Raw genomic sequence first — 18,424 nt, forward strand, 5'->3', positions numbered from 1 at the left:
TTTCCAGGTTTTGAGTATTAACCTTAAGCTACTGATACAGATTCGTTCACCCCTCTAAAACCTTTTTTTTCTGTATCTGACACCAGTTTTTCCCAGCTCAAAGTTGAGCAACTAGCTACATTTGAGCAATCCCTTAGTTTTGCACTTGGGAAAGGTGAAGGAGAGGGGCATTTCTGAGCTTATTTCTGCTGTATATCTATACACTTTCAGTACTTTCTGTCCTCTGACAGACAATCAGAGGAAAGCAGATGAGAAAGTACTCTCAGATTGCTTAGTATGCATGGAACAAGCAGTAAGCTCAAAGGTCAACTCTGTTTTGCATTCACATCATGGCCAGATACACTCTTAAACTGACAATGTACAATGGAATAAACCCAGAGAAATTAATGTATTTACAGCAGAAATATGGGGGTTCTGAGAGAAAATTCTATAACTTCGTATTAAATTTGGTTCCACGGGAAAGATTAGACATCAGTTCTTAGTAAATATCAAAGTCATTGACTAGATTTTCCAAAAATCAATAACTCCTAACTCCTAACTAAGTCCCCTGAACAAAACCATCCCAGCTGGCACCTTTTGTGACAAAGGAAATACGACACTCCTGCAAGGATCAGAAGAAACAGCATTAGTATTATTACCTCAGTAATTGCAGTAATCTAATTAATGGGTTGCATAAAACATGCAGTGATTTTCCTAAATATGAGAGTATTTTTAAGACTACCTTTTGTTCTCAGATCCCTTCAGTTCCATCAGTTTCAGGATGCTAAGGAAGACTGGGTTCCAAGTACTTTTCATTATTTCTCATCTTTTGTATGCCTGCAGTAGTTCTTGAAATGATGATTTCACTGAAGTATTTCACCAGGTAGACTAAAAGGAGTACAGGTGTATTTCCATACACACATTTTAGTCTACTGCACACTGACAGCCAATTTTTCTCTAACCTATAATACACTGATAGCACAAAATTTTCTTAAAGATCACGTGCTCCATCCATCATCACAGGGACATAAAAGGAGTAGTACTAAAGGCAAGAGCCTTTACATGCACAGCTCTTCTCTGTAACTGGAGTAAAAAATACCACTCAATTCATGAAACATAATAGTTGCAAAACCCATGTTGTACAGTGACTTGTAAGCACTGCAGTCAGAGCTGCCTACAGGTTGTGATGCCAGGACTGGTCTGATATCCAGCAGGACAAAGGCAATGCACAGTAATCTTTGTGACACCTTTGTTCCTCTTCCTGAGTTTGTATTGCACATTGCTCAGCTGTGGCCAGGGATCAGTGCCAACATCTATTTAATGAATCGGGGGAATTGGCTGGAGGGGAGCAGATGAAGCCAAATAAAACAAAAGTACTCAACCCAAATATCTTGAAATGGTCAAGAAGGAATCAAACTGAAGAATGCTGACAGTGAGCCAAGTCTTGCTTGTCCTTCTCAGGTAAGAAAATTCCCAGTGGAACTGGGGCCAAAGCCCCCTTTCACTAATGCCAATGGCACAGCTCACAGAAGTTTAAACACAACCAGAACTGTAAGGCAGAAATATTTTTCTGAACATCCCTCTCACACATCCTTTGAAAGGTAAAGGAAAAAAAAAATCTAGAAATGGCAATTCTGACATCACCAATCTTATTACAATTCAGTATCACCAGAGCATCACTTCCTACAGGAGGAGATGGGCAGAGGTGGGTGACAGCACGACTTCAGAGCACAGCTCACTGGCACTGCTCAGTCTGCTCAGATGCCTTGAAAGCCAGTCCTGACCACTCAGATCTTCCACAAAACGTTTCTCAATGTCAAAATCACAGCAGTAAGACATTTCAAAAAATATTTACCATCGGTGTCACTCGCCCCTTCTATGTACCACGGTCACAGAAGAATCTTAACATTTAGACTTGTCCTCCTCTTATCACATGGAACATTTCATCTCCTCCTCCTCCACACATAAAACCCAAAAACCTCCCCAACAGTGGACTGTCAGACATTTTTTAATAACAAATAGTTAAGCAAAAGTTTATGCAGCTTAACACTGAATCTTTACTAAAATACCAAAGTCTGCACTATGTTATTTGGGCCACCCCCAAAAGAATTTCATTTAGACCCATTCTGTCCATAGGATTTGAAGAAAACTCAATTGCCAAGTTTTGAGGATACTGAGATATGCTGTGCAAGAAGAATTATTTGCTGTTATTTTAACAAAGCAAATAACCAGCAAATAACATCTAATGGATATAAATTTGACAGACCTTGCTAAGGCAATATCTCGTCTCAGTCTACAACTTCCTTGTGAGGGGCAGAGGAGGGGCAGGCACTGATCTCTTCTCTGTGGGGACCAGGGACAGGACCAGGGGGAATGGCCTGAAGTTGTGTCAGGGGAGGTTTAGGTTGAGGGTGGTTGGCACTGACCAGGCTCCCCAGGGCAGTGGGCACAGCACCAAGGCTGCCAGAGCTCCAGGAGGGTTTGGATGATGCTCTCAGGCACAGGGTGTGACCCTTGGGGATGGGCCTGTGCAGGGCCAGGAGTTGGACTCAGTGATTCTTGTGGGTCCCTTCCAACTCAGCATATTCTGTGATTCTGTGAATATTTCTGTGTAGAGAGCAAAAGATCTATGGAAACTAATCCACCTTCAAGATAAATAATTCAGAAACCTGCTACCCAGTTCTGAAAAGTCACTTAGACATCTTGGAGGTGAATATCACACCACTTCAGCTCCTAGTCAAGCAAATCACTTCTAAAAACTAAGTCTAACTTTTAAATCACTTGGTTATGGCTTTTAACAACAGCCTTCAGTCCTCCATCAACTGCAAAAGCTACCTTCCTGCATATAGGGCGTTACTCTGATTTGGATAATGTTTTCTTTTTATGCAGATAACACAACAGAAGTGCAGCACAGTGGACAGGGCACTGGAGTGTGGATGAAAACTTGCATCTCTTCTTAATGTTGCTTTTCACCTGCCCACAGCCTTGTAGAAAGTACTTCACTGTTGTGTCTCTGTTTCTGTCTACCCTTTGACTCTCCAGGTCACCAGTTATTCCCTACCAAGCTGTTATACACAGAGATCAACTTCAGTTAAGTTTGTAACTATTTCTGTAATAAAAAATATCAAGCAGCAACTATTGAGGAGAGCAAAATCTACAGCAGGGAACAGATAAGCTAAGAATTTGACTCCTGGTCTCTATCTAGATACTAAAAAATGGTCACATTAAAAGGAGAGGAATGAACCTGAAAAATATTTACCAGTAGCCTTTCTCCTCTTTTGTACAATTTGTTAAAATCACTTTAAAATGTCAAGGGCTCAGACAGTGAAGTGCAAAATAATTACACGAATGCAGTCAGCCACTGTTATCTTCTTACTCTAATATTAATGGATGGAAATGGAAAACTGCCACTGAATTTTCATTAATTCATTAGTTAATTATTGTAAAGCCCCATGAAAGTGCTAAGAATTATTATTACTTTTATTCCCAATAAATATTTTATAATGGCAGAGATGGACCTCCCACAATGACTTCTCTAGGTTCAAAATACAAAATTGGTGTGAAATGGCATTTATTAATTCTGTGTCATTCAAGCATGGACTTACCACCATGAGATACTGACACATCACCATAAAAGCAGCAGCTTTTCCCTTTGCTAACAGGTCCATTTAAGTGAACAGGGTTAGCTCTACTACTTGCCTAAAAGGAGCAAGGAGGGGAAGTGAGCCAAAATGTGGACAGCATTTGCTGCATACTGAGCCACATTAAGCCCTAACATAAATTAGCAGAACTCTCCCAGAAGAATCACTGAAGCAAAAGTGTCCTTCTGCCAGGCTGCATTTGACCCACCATCCCTAGTTCTGTTGAATTTAATAAGATAAACATGTCTTTTCACTTCCTGGCTGCAGATAAAGCTGACAAAATATTCTGGAATCAGTCACCAATTTTAAGACTTAATCATTCAGCCAGCCAGACAAGTGGAAAAGAGAAGCTTTTCTCATTAAGTAATGTCTAAGGGAAAGTTTAAATCTGTATTCCAATACAACATCCTGATATTTGCTGCTGCAGGCCCAAAGCATGCAACGATGCATTGTGCATTTTAAAAGCTGTCTCAGGGAAAGAGATGTGCATGTTGACAGAAAACAGATCCTTTTTTTTGATAGATGTTTACACAGGAACCTTTGGCAGAGAACTGACATTCAGAAGTGTTTGCCACAGGATCTCTTTGTTTCTTTTCCGTTCTTACCATGCCCTGCTCCAAGCTGCAGTACCAGCATCCACTATTTTAAGTCAGGCATGATTTAGATGTTGCTTGCAGTGGCTTTTCTAAAGATCAATTCATCAGCTGAACTGGTTTATTTACATAAACTGTCCTTCTTGCCTAATTTCCCACATTATGCAATAGGACAATATGCTGAGATTGGGGTCTGGTGTTGAGGGACTGTGTAGGGGCTACACAACAGGAACACCTGATGCTATTCATGACACTGGCAGTTTCCAAAATGAGAGACAGGTTAATGGAGAAGGAACATGCCTGTAACACCTACTGCCTCACTGTCTTCCACTGGAGAAGGAAATTTCCCCCCTTCTTTGCCAGGATATTCCACTGATCCACATCAAGGGACTGCAAGCCCGTGCATGTTGGGCAAAATCCTGTTACAGCCAAAGACTGAACTTTCCTTGAGCTCAGCCTCTCTATCCTTTCAAGTACAGTGCCTAAAAAAGTTGGTCAAACTTTTTAAAGTGTCAAAAATACAAAACTGACAACCAAGGTTGAAACTGAGGACCAATTACGGGAAAAGATGCACTTTTTCCATCTCCTTTCCTATTTTTCACTTGCAACTCGTGCAAGAGGAACCTGCAGCACCACCACGCTGCTCCCTCATGAGACTGGCACATCCCAAAGGTGTCAGCAGCAGCACAAGCCTGTAGAAATCCCAGCCACAAATGCCACTGCCCCAGAGAACATAAGATACAGGGAGGCCACAGTGAACAGAGAAGAGGGCGGGGAGATGTGAAACCAGTAGCAGAGAATAAAACCAGAGGGAAGTTCAAGTGGAGTAGAAGAGTAGAATTTCTTCCTTCAAGATTAAATGAAAGAGAAGAGAAAAAAAGCACAGGGAGAGAAGACCTGGCTTATGAATTAAGAAAAAACAAACTCCCTTCCAAAATAATAGCTGCCTCATTCCAAGGCTGTGAACTCAAAGTATAAAAGCCAGCCTCAAAAGGCTTTATTCCTCACGGCGTCTTTTTCTACTCCTTCAAAAAACCAACCAGCAAACAACAGCAAAACACACACAAGAACTAACAAACAAATACACAAAAAAACCCCAACAAACACAAAAAACCAAACACCACAAAACCAAAAACCCAAGGGATCAGGAAGCTAAGCTGTACGTTTGCAGGGCAAACCAGTACTAGCATTAAGACTTCAAAAATAAAAAAAAAAATAAATAACCCTACAAATGAACTCCAGTGCTTTCCACATCTTCCTTTGTTCACTGTAGTCATGTTCAAGGAGGACTCCCCATTTCAGAGAAACTGTATTCATAACCTTCAAAATACTCCCCTTAAGCAGGTTACTTTTGAAACTTGAGAAACCAGACAAGGTGCTCAAGTACAATCTCCTTCTGTTTCTGGAGCAGGTAGATCTGATCAGATCTTTGGAAGGGGTGGGGGAAAGAAAAGAAAAAAAAGTGAAAAAATACTTTCTCACTGCTGACATCCTTCAAAGTGAACAACTCAAGGCTTTTACTGGGGGACAGAAATGAACACCAGCCTCCAATGATAGAAATTTCCATTTCAATTTGTATAATAACACATCACATTTAACTACAGGAATGAGGATCTCTCACTGACACCTTATGATGGCTTTGTACCTGTAAAAGCACTATTTCTGTGTGTTTCAATGAGTTTAGTTTGCAAATTAAGAGAGGTAGAGTGATAATGTAATACGGATTCATTAAGATCTTGGGTCTAAATTTAAATATTAAGTTAATGCAAAAATGTAAAAGATGCACACCAGGACACTTGCAATGTGTCCTGGTAGTCACTAAATATAGGTAGTCACTAAATATAAAAATTATTACAACAGACAAACATAAGTAAACACAAATCAAATAATCTACGAAGAATAAAACATTAACCTTGGTGTGGTATTCATATGACCACTGGTATTAGTGCCAGGAATGACAAATGGGAGGGAAATAGCAACCAATTAATAAGGTACATGCCTTCCCCTAATTTCTTTCTTTCCAGATGAATTCAGGTCTTCATTTTAGAAAAATAAAACCAGGAAATTACCTATTTGTTTTAAGATCAAGACTTTAAAGCAATAACACGTAAATCTCATGTGAACAGTTAGAAAGGAAATAATTTTTTGTAATAAGTAATCAAATTTAATTTGATTTTGTTACAATTATTATTCAAGATTTATACTAGTTTCTGGAAGCCTCAAATACTATAAATTCAAGAAAAAATTGTGTACTACCAATAACAACTACAATACAATACGACAATTAACAACAACTATAATAAAATACTACAGTATATATACACCATAAATAACACAAGTAGAACCAGGTTTATGCCTATTTCTCATCATGACAAAAGGCATCAGAAAGAAAAGTAACAAAACCACTGTCACAGGCAAGAACCTAAATCTAAAGTCTGGGGGAAGAAAGAAGGAATTAGATGTGAAACACAGGCTACACAATTTCTGAAATCCTTTCTACAGGATATTTGTTCCTAAGGAGCCCTGCATGCAAAGAAGATCATTTGTTTCTCAGGAGTACACTTGATCCTGCCAATTATTCCTCAGTTGTTGTTTATCCTAAACACCTTTCTGGGAATCGACTGTCTAGAGAAATCAAACCAGCTGATTGTCCCAAAGCACAAAAGGAGCAGTCCCTTCTCTCCCACTCTTAATTTGCTTATTATATCCACCTTATACAAAAAAAAAAGGAAAAAATCAAAACACTGGTTCCTTTTCACAGCATCTTCCTTGGTCCTTCTGTGCACTTCAGGTAATTGCAGGGCATATTCTGCACGTGCTATGCCTTCAGCTCGAGCAGGCACCTTGTTTTATTCCCACCTTCCGAAAAAAAAGTCTTGGGATTTTTGTTGTTTGTTTGTACTGGAGGAAATGTTTGCTTACAACTATGAGGAAGCTACACCAACACACCAGACTGAAGCTCTGGCACTATGCACTGCTGCAGCCCAGGACAAGAACAAAGGAAAATATTCCACGTACGAGCGTCTGTACCGGCCAGGTGGAGCCAGCCTGGAGCTTACCTGTCCTGTAGCCTGTGTTGTTGAGGTACACTGCAAAGGTCCTTATTTCGTGCTGAGCCTGCCAGGAGGGAGAGGAGCAGTTCTCGTTGTTGGTGTAGGTGTTGTGGTTGTGGACGTACTTGCCCGTCAGGACGGAGGAGCGCGACGGGCAGCACATGGGCGTCGTCACGAAGGCGTTGATGAAATGGGCACCTCCCTGCTCCATGATCCGCCTGGTTTTATTCATCACCTGCATAGAACCTGGAAGAAGAAAAACATTTTGGGGAATTGTTTTCTTGTTTTGGTCAGAAACAGCCACATAAGAGCTCCCATCATGTCACAGACCAGAATGAAGCACGAGCACTGTGATCTCGGAGTGAATCCAGATCCAAAGAGATCATTCTCCTGCTCAGTGAAGTTCTCCCATTGTTCCAGTAAGGACTAAATACTGAAGTCCTAAGTTAAGATATGCCTCAAGCCTGCTGGCATGGACCATGATGCTTCTTTCATTTCTCTCTCTCTCTAAGTTCAAGATTTACTGCTGTAACTTTCTGCTCCTTCTCTGCAGCCCTTCTGGAGCCACCAGGACTGTTCCAGTAGCTGAGGGTGGAATGCACTTTGTGCAGCAACCCTGACCACAGCTTGCATGCTCCTGAAGTGTTATTTAATCTTTGGTTTTAAAATCAACCTGATGCACTGGCCTTTTGTGACAATGTTCTGCAAAAGCCTGAGGGCTGTAACCACAGGATCACTGAGGCTGGAAGACTGTTTAGTCCAACCTACTGCTCAAGTAGGGTGTGCTAGAGTTGTTCTCTAAATAAATTGTTCTCTCCCTGTTGTGAGGTATTAGGAGATAAGGATTTCTGTACTTGTCACTGAACCAAAGACAACATAAAGCCCTCAGAATAATTTCCATAACCAGTCCACTGTGTTCTATCCATCTGCTTCACCCCTTCTGATAACAGTATTACCTAAAACTATTTACATTTTCTTAGGCTTGGTTCTGCAGAATCATATCATCAGATGACTGCTGGGGACAGATAGCCATGTATTTCACAACCATCATCTAAAAACAAACAAGCAAGTTCAACTGGCAGGGACTTGGATAAATGGGGATAACAGGAGCAAAAGTCTTTTTGCCAGCAATTACTGAAAGACACGCTGCTGCCAAATGGTTGTTCTGTTTATTTAAGACAAGGCTTTGGTCGAAGCCTTGCATCTTTACACCATCTAGCTAAATCTGGATCCATACCAGAGCTCTTCCTAAGCCCAGAAAAACCAAGGATCAGAGAAAAAAAGAACTTTAATTTCTCATGTCTATCAGTGCCTGACAGTCAAAACTGCATCAGAGCGAGCCATGAAAAATTTTCCTCATCTAAGAAGAATTTCCATTTGCCAAAGAATTTGTTGTGGTACCTGCCATAAGCACAGCCTTGCAAAGGAGAGGAAACCTGTCCATCACCAACCCTGTTCTGAGCAGGGAAAGCCACCATGGAGATGAAGGTGTGGTTTCATGCCACAGTAGGGCTGGGGGGAACTTACCCAAGGTTGACTTGGATTAACAGTTCAGCTTTAATCAATGCACCCTGCAACCATCTGGCACAAACTATGTTGTTTCTGTCAATACTGGGTTTAGGTTTCTTCTAAGCTCTTTAGGCAGGGATTTCATTATGAAATGGCAACAGTAAGTCGATTGATACAGGGCACATTGATAAAACCAGGAGTCAAAACCTAGAGGGAAAATGGTCATAAGCCACATAGGAAATCTGACTCTCTGGCACCATGAAGGAAGGCTAATTGCTACTGTAGGTCATTTTACCTAAAAGCTGCCATGGTATTAGTTTACTTGAGACCATTCTCTTGGAATGAGTTTTAAAAAAAAAACAAAAAAAAAACCAAAACAACAAAAAAAAAATCTGTTTGTGCATTTCTCAGGTCAGAGCACACCCCTGCCACATCACTTTGTGACAAGAACCAAGGCAGGTTATTGCACCGCCCCCTTAGAACCTGCTAAACTTCACATACCAAAAAGGAGTTCCTGAAGGAAGCCAGATTTATTTATTTTTTTGTTTCCCTAGCTGTGGGATAAGTGTTAGTGCTTAAAAGTACTAACAACACAGCTAACAATTATAACAGCCAATTATACACTCTGTGAGCCTGAAAACTGTGGATGTTTCCTCTGTGTTGTCTTATGAGATACGGCCCAAGCATAAACAGGCAGTCCGAAAGAATGTTTTGTCTTGCCAATACTGAAATACAATTTAACAACCCCTTTAAAAGACAGAGGCATCTGTGCATAAATAACAGTACATGTTAAGACTCCCCTTGGGGACAGTAACCTCCTTTAATAAAACTGCTGTAATGACAAAGCCCTATATATCAACAGTCTTTAGCACAAAAACATATGATCTAATCTGCTTCCCCAGCCTGAGAACTAATACAGAGTGACAGACCAGTGGAAGGTAAAAATCCAGCATACTCTTCTGTATAATCTTAAATAGGCCAGCTTTAAATATTTTAAACACCATTAAACCAGCCAACCAAAACTTATTTTCTTCCGCTTGCCTCCGACACAAACATAAAATTGTGAGGAAAAAGTAGAAACTGTTCTTTCTGTGGCAGATTAGCTATGTGTTAATCAGCAACAGGAACCTCACCACATCACCTTTTGAGCTTGAAAACCTTCTCAGGTTTCATTAGTAGATGTACCATGGGAAGCAGCAGTTTGAAGTGTCAATATTTAATTCAGAAAATATTCTGTTACCCATCTAAACCCACTGATAGTAAACAAAAATTTAGCATTTAAAAGTGAAATTTCTAAGCTATTTAAAAAAAAAAATCTATTAGACTACTGTGAAATTATAAAAGTTTAATCAATTTTATGCATTAAAGTTGCTCATTGAACAAAGCTAAGCAAAACCTATGTTAAACTTTTACTTGAAATTTGTGTGCTATCCATAACTTTGCTTAGTGTATCTTCACAGTTCACTTCAGGGATAAAGCTAATATATTGACTAATATTAACCAATTATATATAATTGAGAAAATATACCAATTATTTATGAAATAATACCGAAGTCCTTACTAGTTGCGTTTTGCTGTCAGGGGAAATAATTTACATGTTTTAGAAAGCTCCAACTGTTGAAGAACTTGTATCAAGTACCAAGTGACTTGTCTACTCTGAAGCACAACTTATGAAGTGGTATCCACACACAGATAAGCTAACTGAACCCCAGAATGTTAATTAATTCTCTTTTTATCCTATTTGAACCTCATTAGGCACAGCTGTCACATCATTTCCTTTTTTCCTCCTATTTAACAAAGCCCTAAAGTCCCAATTTGCCACGTATGATAACCAAGAAAAATTATCTTCCAAGCCACTTTTATAGGTTACAGAGGAAGACCTAGGAATGTACAAATCACCCCTCACTCACATTTCTCTACAGTGGCTGAAACACCTTCTAAATAACCTCTGAGATCATGAAATAAGATGTTTTTTCAAACCCTCAGCAATATGGTAGATAAACCTAATTAAACTGGAGTTGCTGAGTCCATCACACAGGGGACATCAGCATCATAGTAACTTGGATCTGAAGGGCTCTAATAGCGAAAAAGGAAGTCTTTATTTCTAATTAATTCTTCCTCCTTGTCACTATATTCCTCTTCTTTATATTATGTTTGTCAATACAACTCTTTTGATTGGACAGTCTACCAGGTGTAGATCTTTCAGTGGTTCTTGGTGTTCTCATTTGTTTTCTCCCAATTGTATCCATTACAATTTACACTCATTGTCCTATAATCTACAGATTCTGCATCCTATTCATCAGCCCCTCATCAGCCTTTTCCTTTTTCAAATACAACACTGAGGTTTGGCTTCCCAAGTAAAACTCATGGTTAACAGTAATGGGAAGGTAAAGAGTTGTACTCCTTTCCTGAAAGGACAACATTCTCTTTCTGGTAAACTCCACCTGCTGCTGGTACATTGTTAAATCTATCTGTAAATAAATAAAGGAAAGCCTGTCAAAGGCACTTGAGATCGTGTTGTATTCCCTTTCACCTCAAAAGGAGCTACAAAAGAACAATGGAAGCTACAACACCCATCAGTTACAGTATATCCTTATAAACAGATGAAATCTTAGTTATTCACAGCTTTCCCTGCTACGCTTTCATAGCTTCCAACTTTTCCTCAGCTTTTATTTGTAATTCATATCTTGTTTTCATCTTTCATAAATGCACTAACCACAATCGCCACAAATGGCAATTTTGATTAACTTGGACAGCTCAACAGACAAGAATAAAAATTAATTCCAACAAATATTGGGTCTCCCAAAGCCATTAGTGTCAAACGAGGAATATCACATCTTAGCTTCATCAAATGGATTTTCCTTGGTGAGATCCTAATTTGTGTGGACACATGCCCATTATCCTTGAAACTGGAAAGCATCCTGTTATCAGAGAAGAGAAATATCCTGCCCAGTGGACTCAGCCAATTGCATCACAAACACACAGGCCAGCAGAAAACAAAGGATGATAAATTTTTTAGGACCACCTTCTGAGCCTGCAAGATAATGTACTTAGGTTCTTTGATACGTTACTGGAATTGCTTCACTTGTGATCCAAATAACCATTAAAAAAAGTGACAACAACAAAAACCTCTTCTGATCCTACTAATTGGAATTGCATTTACATTTAGTGAGGCTTTCTCACCACCTTGGAGAAGAATGTGACACCTATGGTACTGCAGACATGCAGCAATACTGGTGCAAAGGAAGCATCTGTAAAAATGCTGCCCTGTTGCTGTGATCAACTTCTCAACAAGATAAGTAAGTGTATGAGTAACACAAGTTGATTAATTTTATGTTCTGTTTCCTCTGTGAGGTCCATTTTCCAATTTTTCCTACCCACACCAGAAATCTGATGCAGTAAAATCTGGTGTCAAAAAACAAACCAGACCACACACACACACGAGTTCTCATTTTTCAGATGATCCAGGCTTTGTACCCACTTAAAGGCATAATTCTAATGCAAAACCATTAACGTAAACTGGTTTGTGTTAATCACTTCTCATAACTACAGACAACATTTGGTAAAGTACAAGCTTGTTCAGGTAACAGAACAAAACCCAAACTCTGTCAGTTAATTCATTATTCCAAATCATTAAGCAAAGCATGTGTTTAATCTTCATCTCCTTTCTTCAACAATTAATATAGTGTTGAATAACACAGCAGAACCTTTTCATTCTTTGACACTTTGGTCAGTAATTAACTACACATCCAAATGGACAACAAGAAGAATAGTATGACTGTGTTACACAGCATTTAAGTAAATAAAGATTGTATATGTCATGAATGTCTGCAATTACACAAAAAAACCCTGGGCCATTACATGATATAATAATCAGTTATGAATTTAAACCTACTGTCTTGGCATGCAGCTTCCCAGACTATACTTGCCATTGCCAGCAGCAGAGTTTAGGTGTTTAGATGAAGACAGATAGGCAGAAACCTTGTATTTCCAAAAAACATGAAGTTTAGCATTCTGAGACTGACTTTTGCTGTCCTTGAATTGCATCCAGACAAACATAAAGGCACGTTTAAACTCGTGCTTCCTATCATTCTTCAAACTGGAAAAAAAAAAAAAATTCTCATTTTGACCACGAGAATCCAGCTCCAAGGCAAAGCAGTGCCACACCTGTTAGCTGAAATTTTCTTAACACTGGGCTCTTACCAAGTTCTACATCCTGATCATCAGTAAGAACAAGGATGATGTTTGGGCGGATGTTTCTACGGTCTCTTTGAAATCTTCCCTTCAGACGCTGATTTAACAGGAAAGCTGAACTTCCATCCAACAGTGATAAAACAGTCATCATGAATAATCCAAGGACAACACTATGCTGTGCCATGTTGTGCTGAGTTAATGTTCTCTCTGAACAAGGTAGGTTTAATGGCTTCTATTTCTTTTTCGTTTGCAGGTCTCCTATAAGGGAGAGGGAAACAAGTTTTTATCTATACTTTGACCCCTCTGCTCCCCCCAAAGGAACAGCAAGGTTCTCTCCAAAGAAGCAAAAAGCAGCATACTTGAAATAATCTAACTCCAAAGGAAAAAAAAAAAAACAAACAAAACCAAACCCACAAACAACAACAAAGCAAACAAATGTTTTCTAGTGCCAGTTAGAAGCAGAAACTTGGAAAAAATCAGTTCATAATCTGGCAGCAAGTTTTCACAGGGTATCAAACTCTTTTGCTTTGATACATATAAAGAGCAACCTTCTTTCTTAAGGGATGGTTTCAAATGACATTTTTGTTTACTGCATCAAAAGTTGAAGAGAAAAAAACAACTGTATCTATCAATATTTTTAAACAGGACTGTAGTAAAATTTACTGAGTTAACAAACAACACACTTGCAAAATCAGAGAATCCTCAGATAAATCAGTGTATAACAAGTTTTCTATCTCACACATTTCATTAGAGAGCAGAGCTGCCCAGATCTTGGAGCTATGGTGTGATGCTGTTTGAAGTCTACTACAGCTTTGATGTTACTGCAGTATCCCTTCAGCATTTCTGTTGGTTTCCAAGATTATATATATTTTTTAACACCATTATTATTAATGAACACGTTTGAAAGCCCATTACCATTTGGGAATGGATGTACCACAGTGATTTGCACATTGCCTGTGACTTCTCTACGTGATAAATACAATGCCCCAAAATTGACTTGATTGCAAAGCAGAGCACATCTAACTGGTACTGCTCCTGTTAACTAGTCAATAAAAAATTCTTAGCAATTCCTACAAGGAGATTACAAGAAATGAATAAGCATGCTGAAGAATTTCTGAAATCACAGTTTTGCTTAGTGATCCACCGGTATAAAGGGATTTTCTCTTGCTTTCAGAAGTCAAAACAGTACAAAAATGTACTGAAAATATCAAGTACTAATTATTTCATCACATCCAGTAATCAAGGATTCAGTTTTTGATGAATTCCCTACTTGCTCCTCGGCTTTTCCTGGACTGGTGCCAGTGATCTCTTGTAAGAGAAGCGAAAAATCTATTAAAATTGACACAAGAAAGATAATTTGCTTTTTGTAAAGACCAGAAACGCCTGAGTAGAAAGAACCTAGCACAATGTGTTTCAGCCAAAGAAAAATGTTGGCTCTTTTGCCCCTAGAGCCACGTGGGAAAACAGTTTTTACTCCAGCAGATTATTTCATAGCCACATTATTACTTCACCTCCATCAGCGACTGTTCTTTGAGATAAACTTTGATTAAGAAAGTTCTCCTGCAACAGCAAAACCACTGTTCTGAAAAAGTTTCTGTGCTTATATAAGAAATGCACATTCAATTTTCATATAAGTCAACAGATATGTAGCTATAGTGTGATAGAATATTTATTAAGGTTGCTTTCCAAAACTGTATACTAGTGGGGTTTTTGAGGAAATGAAAAATCCTCCTTCCTTACTTAGTCTGTCCAGTGAGTTTCGCAGGGAGGTGAAATGAACTTTTTTCACAGAAACTAAAAATTGATTTTGAATATCCCAGCTCTTGTTCCAACAGGTAGGGAAAGAACTTTCAAAGTTTCCAGCTACAGCTTTAGTATTTCTGCTGCTGCCCAGAGATTTGCCAGGCTATTGCAGCAGAAACACTGACAAGTCCAATCAATTTTCACTCCTGGCACTCAGAATTCCATCTGCAGCACTACAACTGGGAAGAATCGTGTCAATGTGTTGCTACTGTCCAGAGTAGCCAAAAGCAGCTTGAGAGAGAAACTTGGACCTGTTTCAAAAGGAGAGGACAGAAAGCAAGCTTGTTTAGCAGGCACATATTCCTGGACACCAGCTTTTTGGGGGAGGAGGTAGAGAAACGGCTTCTGCTCTTCAGAAATTACTACATATACACTTTGGTTAAAAAACTTAAACTGACAATAGAGATGTTTTCATTACACACATTTTTCTGAAGGTCTAAAAGTTAAGGTGGGGTTTTATCTGCCTATTACTAGCCACTAGCTTCTCAAAATAACAGCATTTGCTGACTTTTCTTGCAGCATTTGGAAGGCTGCCCGTTTTTGTTATACCTGCTCATAACCACCTTCACTACAGCATTGTGCATTTAACCATCTTCTTGCATTTTTCTCACTTCTTTTAACCCAATGCACGAAGTAGCCTCACGACCTCGTTGCCTCTTTCCCCTCAGCCTATCTTTTCCTCACAGTTTATTGCCCCTCACTCACTCACTCACTCCATTGTAACTAAAACCAGAAGCTGTCCCATCTCAGAGAGCTGCTCGGCTCTCTGTAAAATACTTAACACATTTGGGGATGTACACAAACTGCTATTCCACAGCTATTTTATCCACACTTGTATATTTATGGTTAATTAGTTATCTCTGAAAGGTTATTGCAGGTGGGAGAGAGAATTTTCACGTCAAGCACAACAGGCATCTTCCCCCAAACCTGTTATCTTTCTCTTGCCCCCTCCCTCCCACCACCCTGATGAATATTTTTCAGCTATTCTGATGTGTTATATTCCTATTATTATCAGGGTAAGTACTGCTGGGAACCAATTCAAAGCATGTACTTATGTGCAAAACTCATACCAATAACTAGGTAAGAAAATTAAAGCAATTTTAGAAAATAACCTATTTCTTAAAGTATGTTTTCATAAAAGACAGACATGTCACAACTAACAGCATATATGCAGTACAATCTAAAAGGCAGCTTTTAGACAGCTCTCAGAATAGCAAGAGTCTCTCTCATGGATTGCCTGTGGTCAAATACAGATTGGTTTTTTTAACCCCTGGTCTTTGGTGAACTTCAGGGAAGAAATATGACAAAGTTTCTATTAACAGTTCTTTTCCCATTTCTGTCAACAAGTTTAATCTGCTACTCACAGATAAAGCCAGAAGAGCTCCACAGCAGTGCCCCAATCTGCCTTCACTTTTAATATAGCACCTCTCCAACGATGCATTTTGATCTGAGTGGTACAGATGGTCCACTGCTTTCTGTGCCTCTGCAGGCCATCCTCCAATATTAAAGATGCTTAATCTGCAGTGCCTCTCATGAGAATTAGCTATGCCTCTTGTTTTTTCCTAGATTACACATATGAACTTGACAAGTCTGGTCACTCCTGGTTTATATTTAGGAAAGTGCTATCAGAAATTTATGAAATGTTCTTTAGCTGTGGCATCTAGCTTTATTAAGCCCATGAAACCTCCTAGCAGGCTGCTTTAGAGAAAGTCTGGTCCTCTTATCAATTCTAATGTGACACTAAGTCACATTACAAATGTTGAAGAGATAAAGCCAGACTTCAGTACATTTACTCTATTTATAAAAGAACTTAGCTGAGGGCTGTTCCCAAGTAGCATTTTACACCAAGGAAAGGCTTATTTATAACACTGCCCTCAGTAACTAATGTCAGTTCTACAGCAGCACAGGCAGGATGCACAGGGATGACTGATGACAGTTCCACCCCAGATGGTATTTTTAAGATGGTATTGATTAGTATTGCTTGGCACAGATGTAACAGGCACTGTGTGTGCAAAATTAGTAACTGACAGTGGCTTGCACAGATTGGTGCTCCCAACTTCACTAATGCAAGTCCCAGCACAACTGTCCCGTGCATAAGCCCAGTGCAACTTCACTGAAATCAGGGAATTCAGTTGCTACAACATAACCCACAGCAGCATCTGACTCTTCCTATAAACAGAAAAGGTGCAAACACAGAACTAATTAATTCTGTAACTTCAGTTAATCCTGCTCTGAGTCTACTTCTAGGAAGCTGCTTCTAGTTACATTTACATTAAGTGGTTTGGGGTTTTTTTAAATAAGCATGCTGCAAACCATTACCCACACAATTGGCATGACAAGTTCAACTCGCCCAGCAGCCACCACAGAGCAGGGGAAGGGCCCCTGAGCCACACACTGGAAGGGCACAGTAGGGGCCAAGTGGCCTCGAGAAGCAGCACAGACCTGCTCTCAGTCTGGCTGGAACCAATGCCAGGTGTATTATTTAAGCAGACCTAGGTGTGTCATTTGTCCAAGGTTTAAATTCATTGGAATACGTGGTGCTGGAGCCATTCCCTAGCAACCAACCCAATTAAAACCACTCTGCCAGTTAAATGGATTCAGCTGTGCTGGCTGTTCTTTTAACTCCTCAGTCACTCCTATGCATCCAGCTCTGGTTATGATGCTCATTCCTCTCGCACTGAAGCTGTCAACCATCGTTTCAAATCATCACATTGCGTTTGTAAGAGACAAAACACACTTTTATATGTGGATTGGGAAGAACCTTGTTTGCAATCAAACAAGGTTCTCGGGGGAAGGCTGGTATCAACACTACTGCTGTAATCTAACAACATGCTGTGTTTGCTTATAGTTTTCTACTTTCTGAATTTTTTTTCCCCCAGGTAGTCAAAAATTTAAGAGAAAGTACAAAAATCAAATTCCCAGTGCTAAATGTGACTCTTGAAAATTGCAGTTGTGCCAATTTACCTACTATGGATAAAGCATTTTTATTGGCAAGTATCTACAATTTTTTAGAAGTCAGGAACAGACTTACTGGTGCACTGAATTACTATTCAGACACATTCTTCTGTTTCGCTTGCCTTATGCTGGTGAACTCTATACCAAAACTAAATATTTATCACAGAGAAGCCATACTCACATTACAAAATCTCATTCTATTTTGTAACTTTATTTTAAATAAAACAGAATTATAAATTAGTTATAATTTTCCCTAGGACTTGATATTTTAAAAAGTGTTTTAAGCAGCTCAATATACTTTCCATGAATCCATGCTATTCTTTCTGTTCACTGCTTGCATGTTACTATTAGAGCTTCCCAGTGACACACACAGAATTAATTAGTCCTTTGCTAGGTTAAATTGCTATTTGGATCCCCTAAATCCACAATAATAAACATGCTGTTCTGCACCACATGCAATAACCAGTAACAACTTCAAAGAAACGAAGAATTATTTTGGTATTTTACTTATTATCTTCACGTAATTATATGTAATGGAGATACTGCCCTTGACTTTAAAGATAATTATATTAACTTGTATTAAGTACAGTAATAACCACAGACTTTCACTTCTGAAGATACCACAGGGGAATGAACGCGAGTGTTTTAGGACAGAACAAGTAGGTAAAAACAGCTACCATTACACAGATACATTCTA

The 18,424-nt window shown here is 39.2% G+C and overlaps 1 protein-coding gene across 2 annotated transcripts in view; it reads right to left on the bottom strand.

Annotated features, from left to right (window-relative positions):
* SULF2 (sulfatase 2) overlaps window positions 1–18,424 on the bottom strand; it is a 116,444-nt gene that overhangs the window by 44,032 nt on the left and 53,988 nt on the right. For both annotated transcript variants that reach the window (XM_029960353.1, XM_018073902.2), the window contains 2 exons: window positions 12,979–13,227; window positions 7,273–7,512 (listed from right to left, as the gene is read on the bottom strand). In XM_029960353.1, the coding sequence (XP_029816213.1) occupies window positions 7,273–7,512; window positions 12,979–13,153 (415 nt within the window). In that variant the 5' untranslated portion in view covers window positions 13,154–13,227. The remainder of the gene's footprint in view (window positions 1–7,272; window positions 7,513–12,978; window positions 13,228–18,424) is intronic.

The sequence above is a fragment of the Manacus vitellinus genome, unplaced genomic scaffold (assembly GCF_001715985.3).
Source record: "Manacus vitellinus isolate BGI_N305 unplaced genomic scaffold, ASM171598v3 scaffold_26_pilon, whole genome shotgun sequence".
NCBI lineage: Eukaryota > Metazoa > Chordata > Aves > Passeriformes > Pipridae > Manacus > Manacus vitellinus.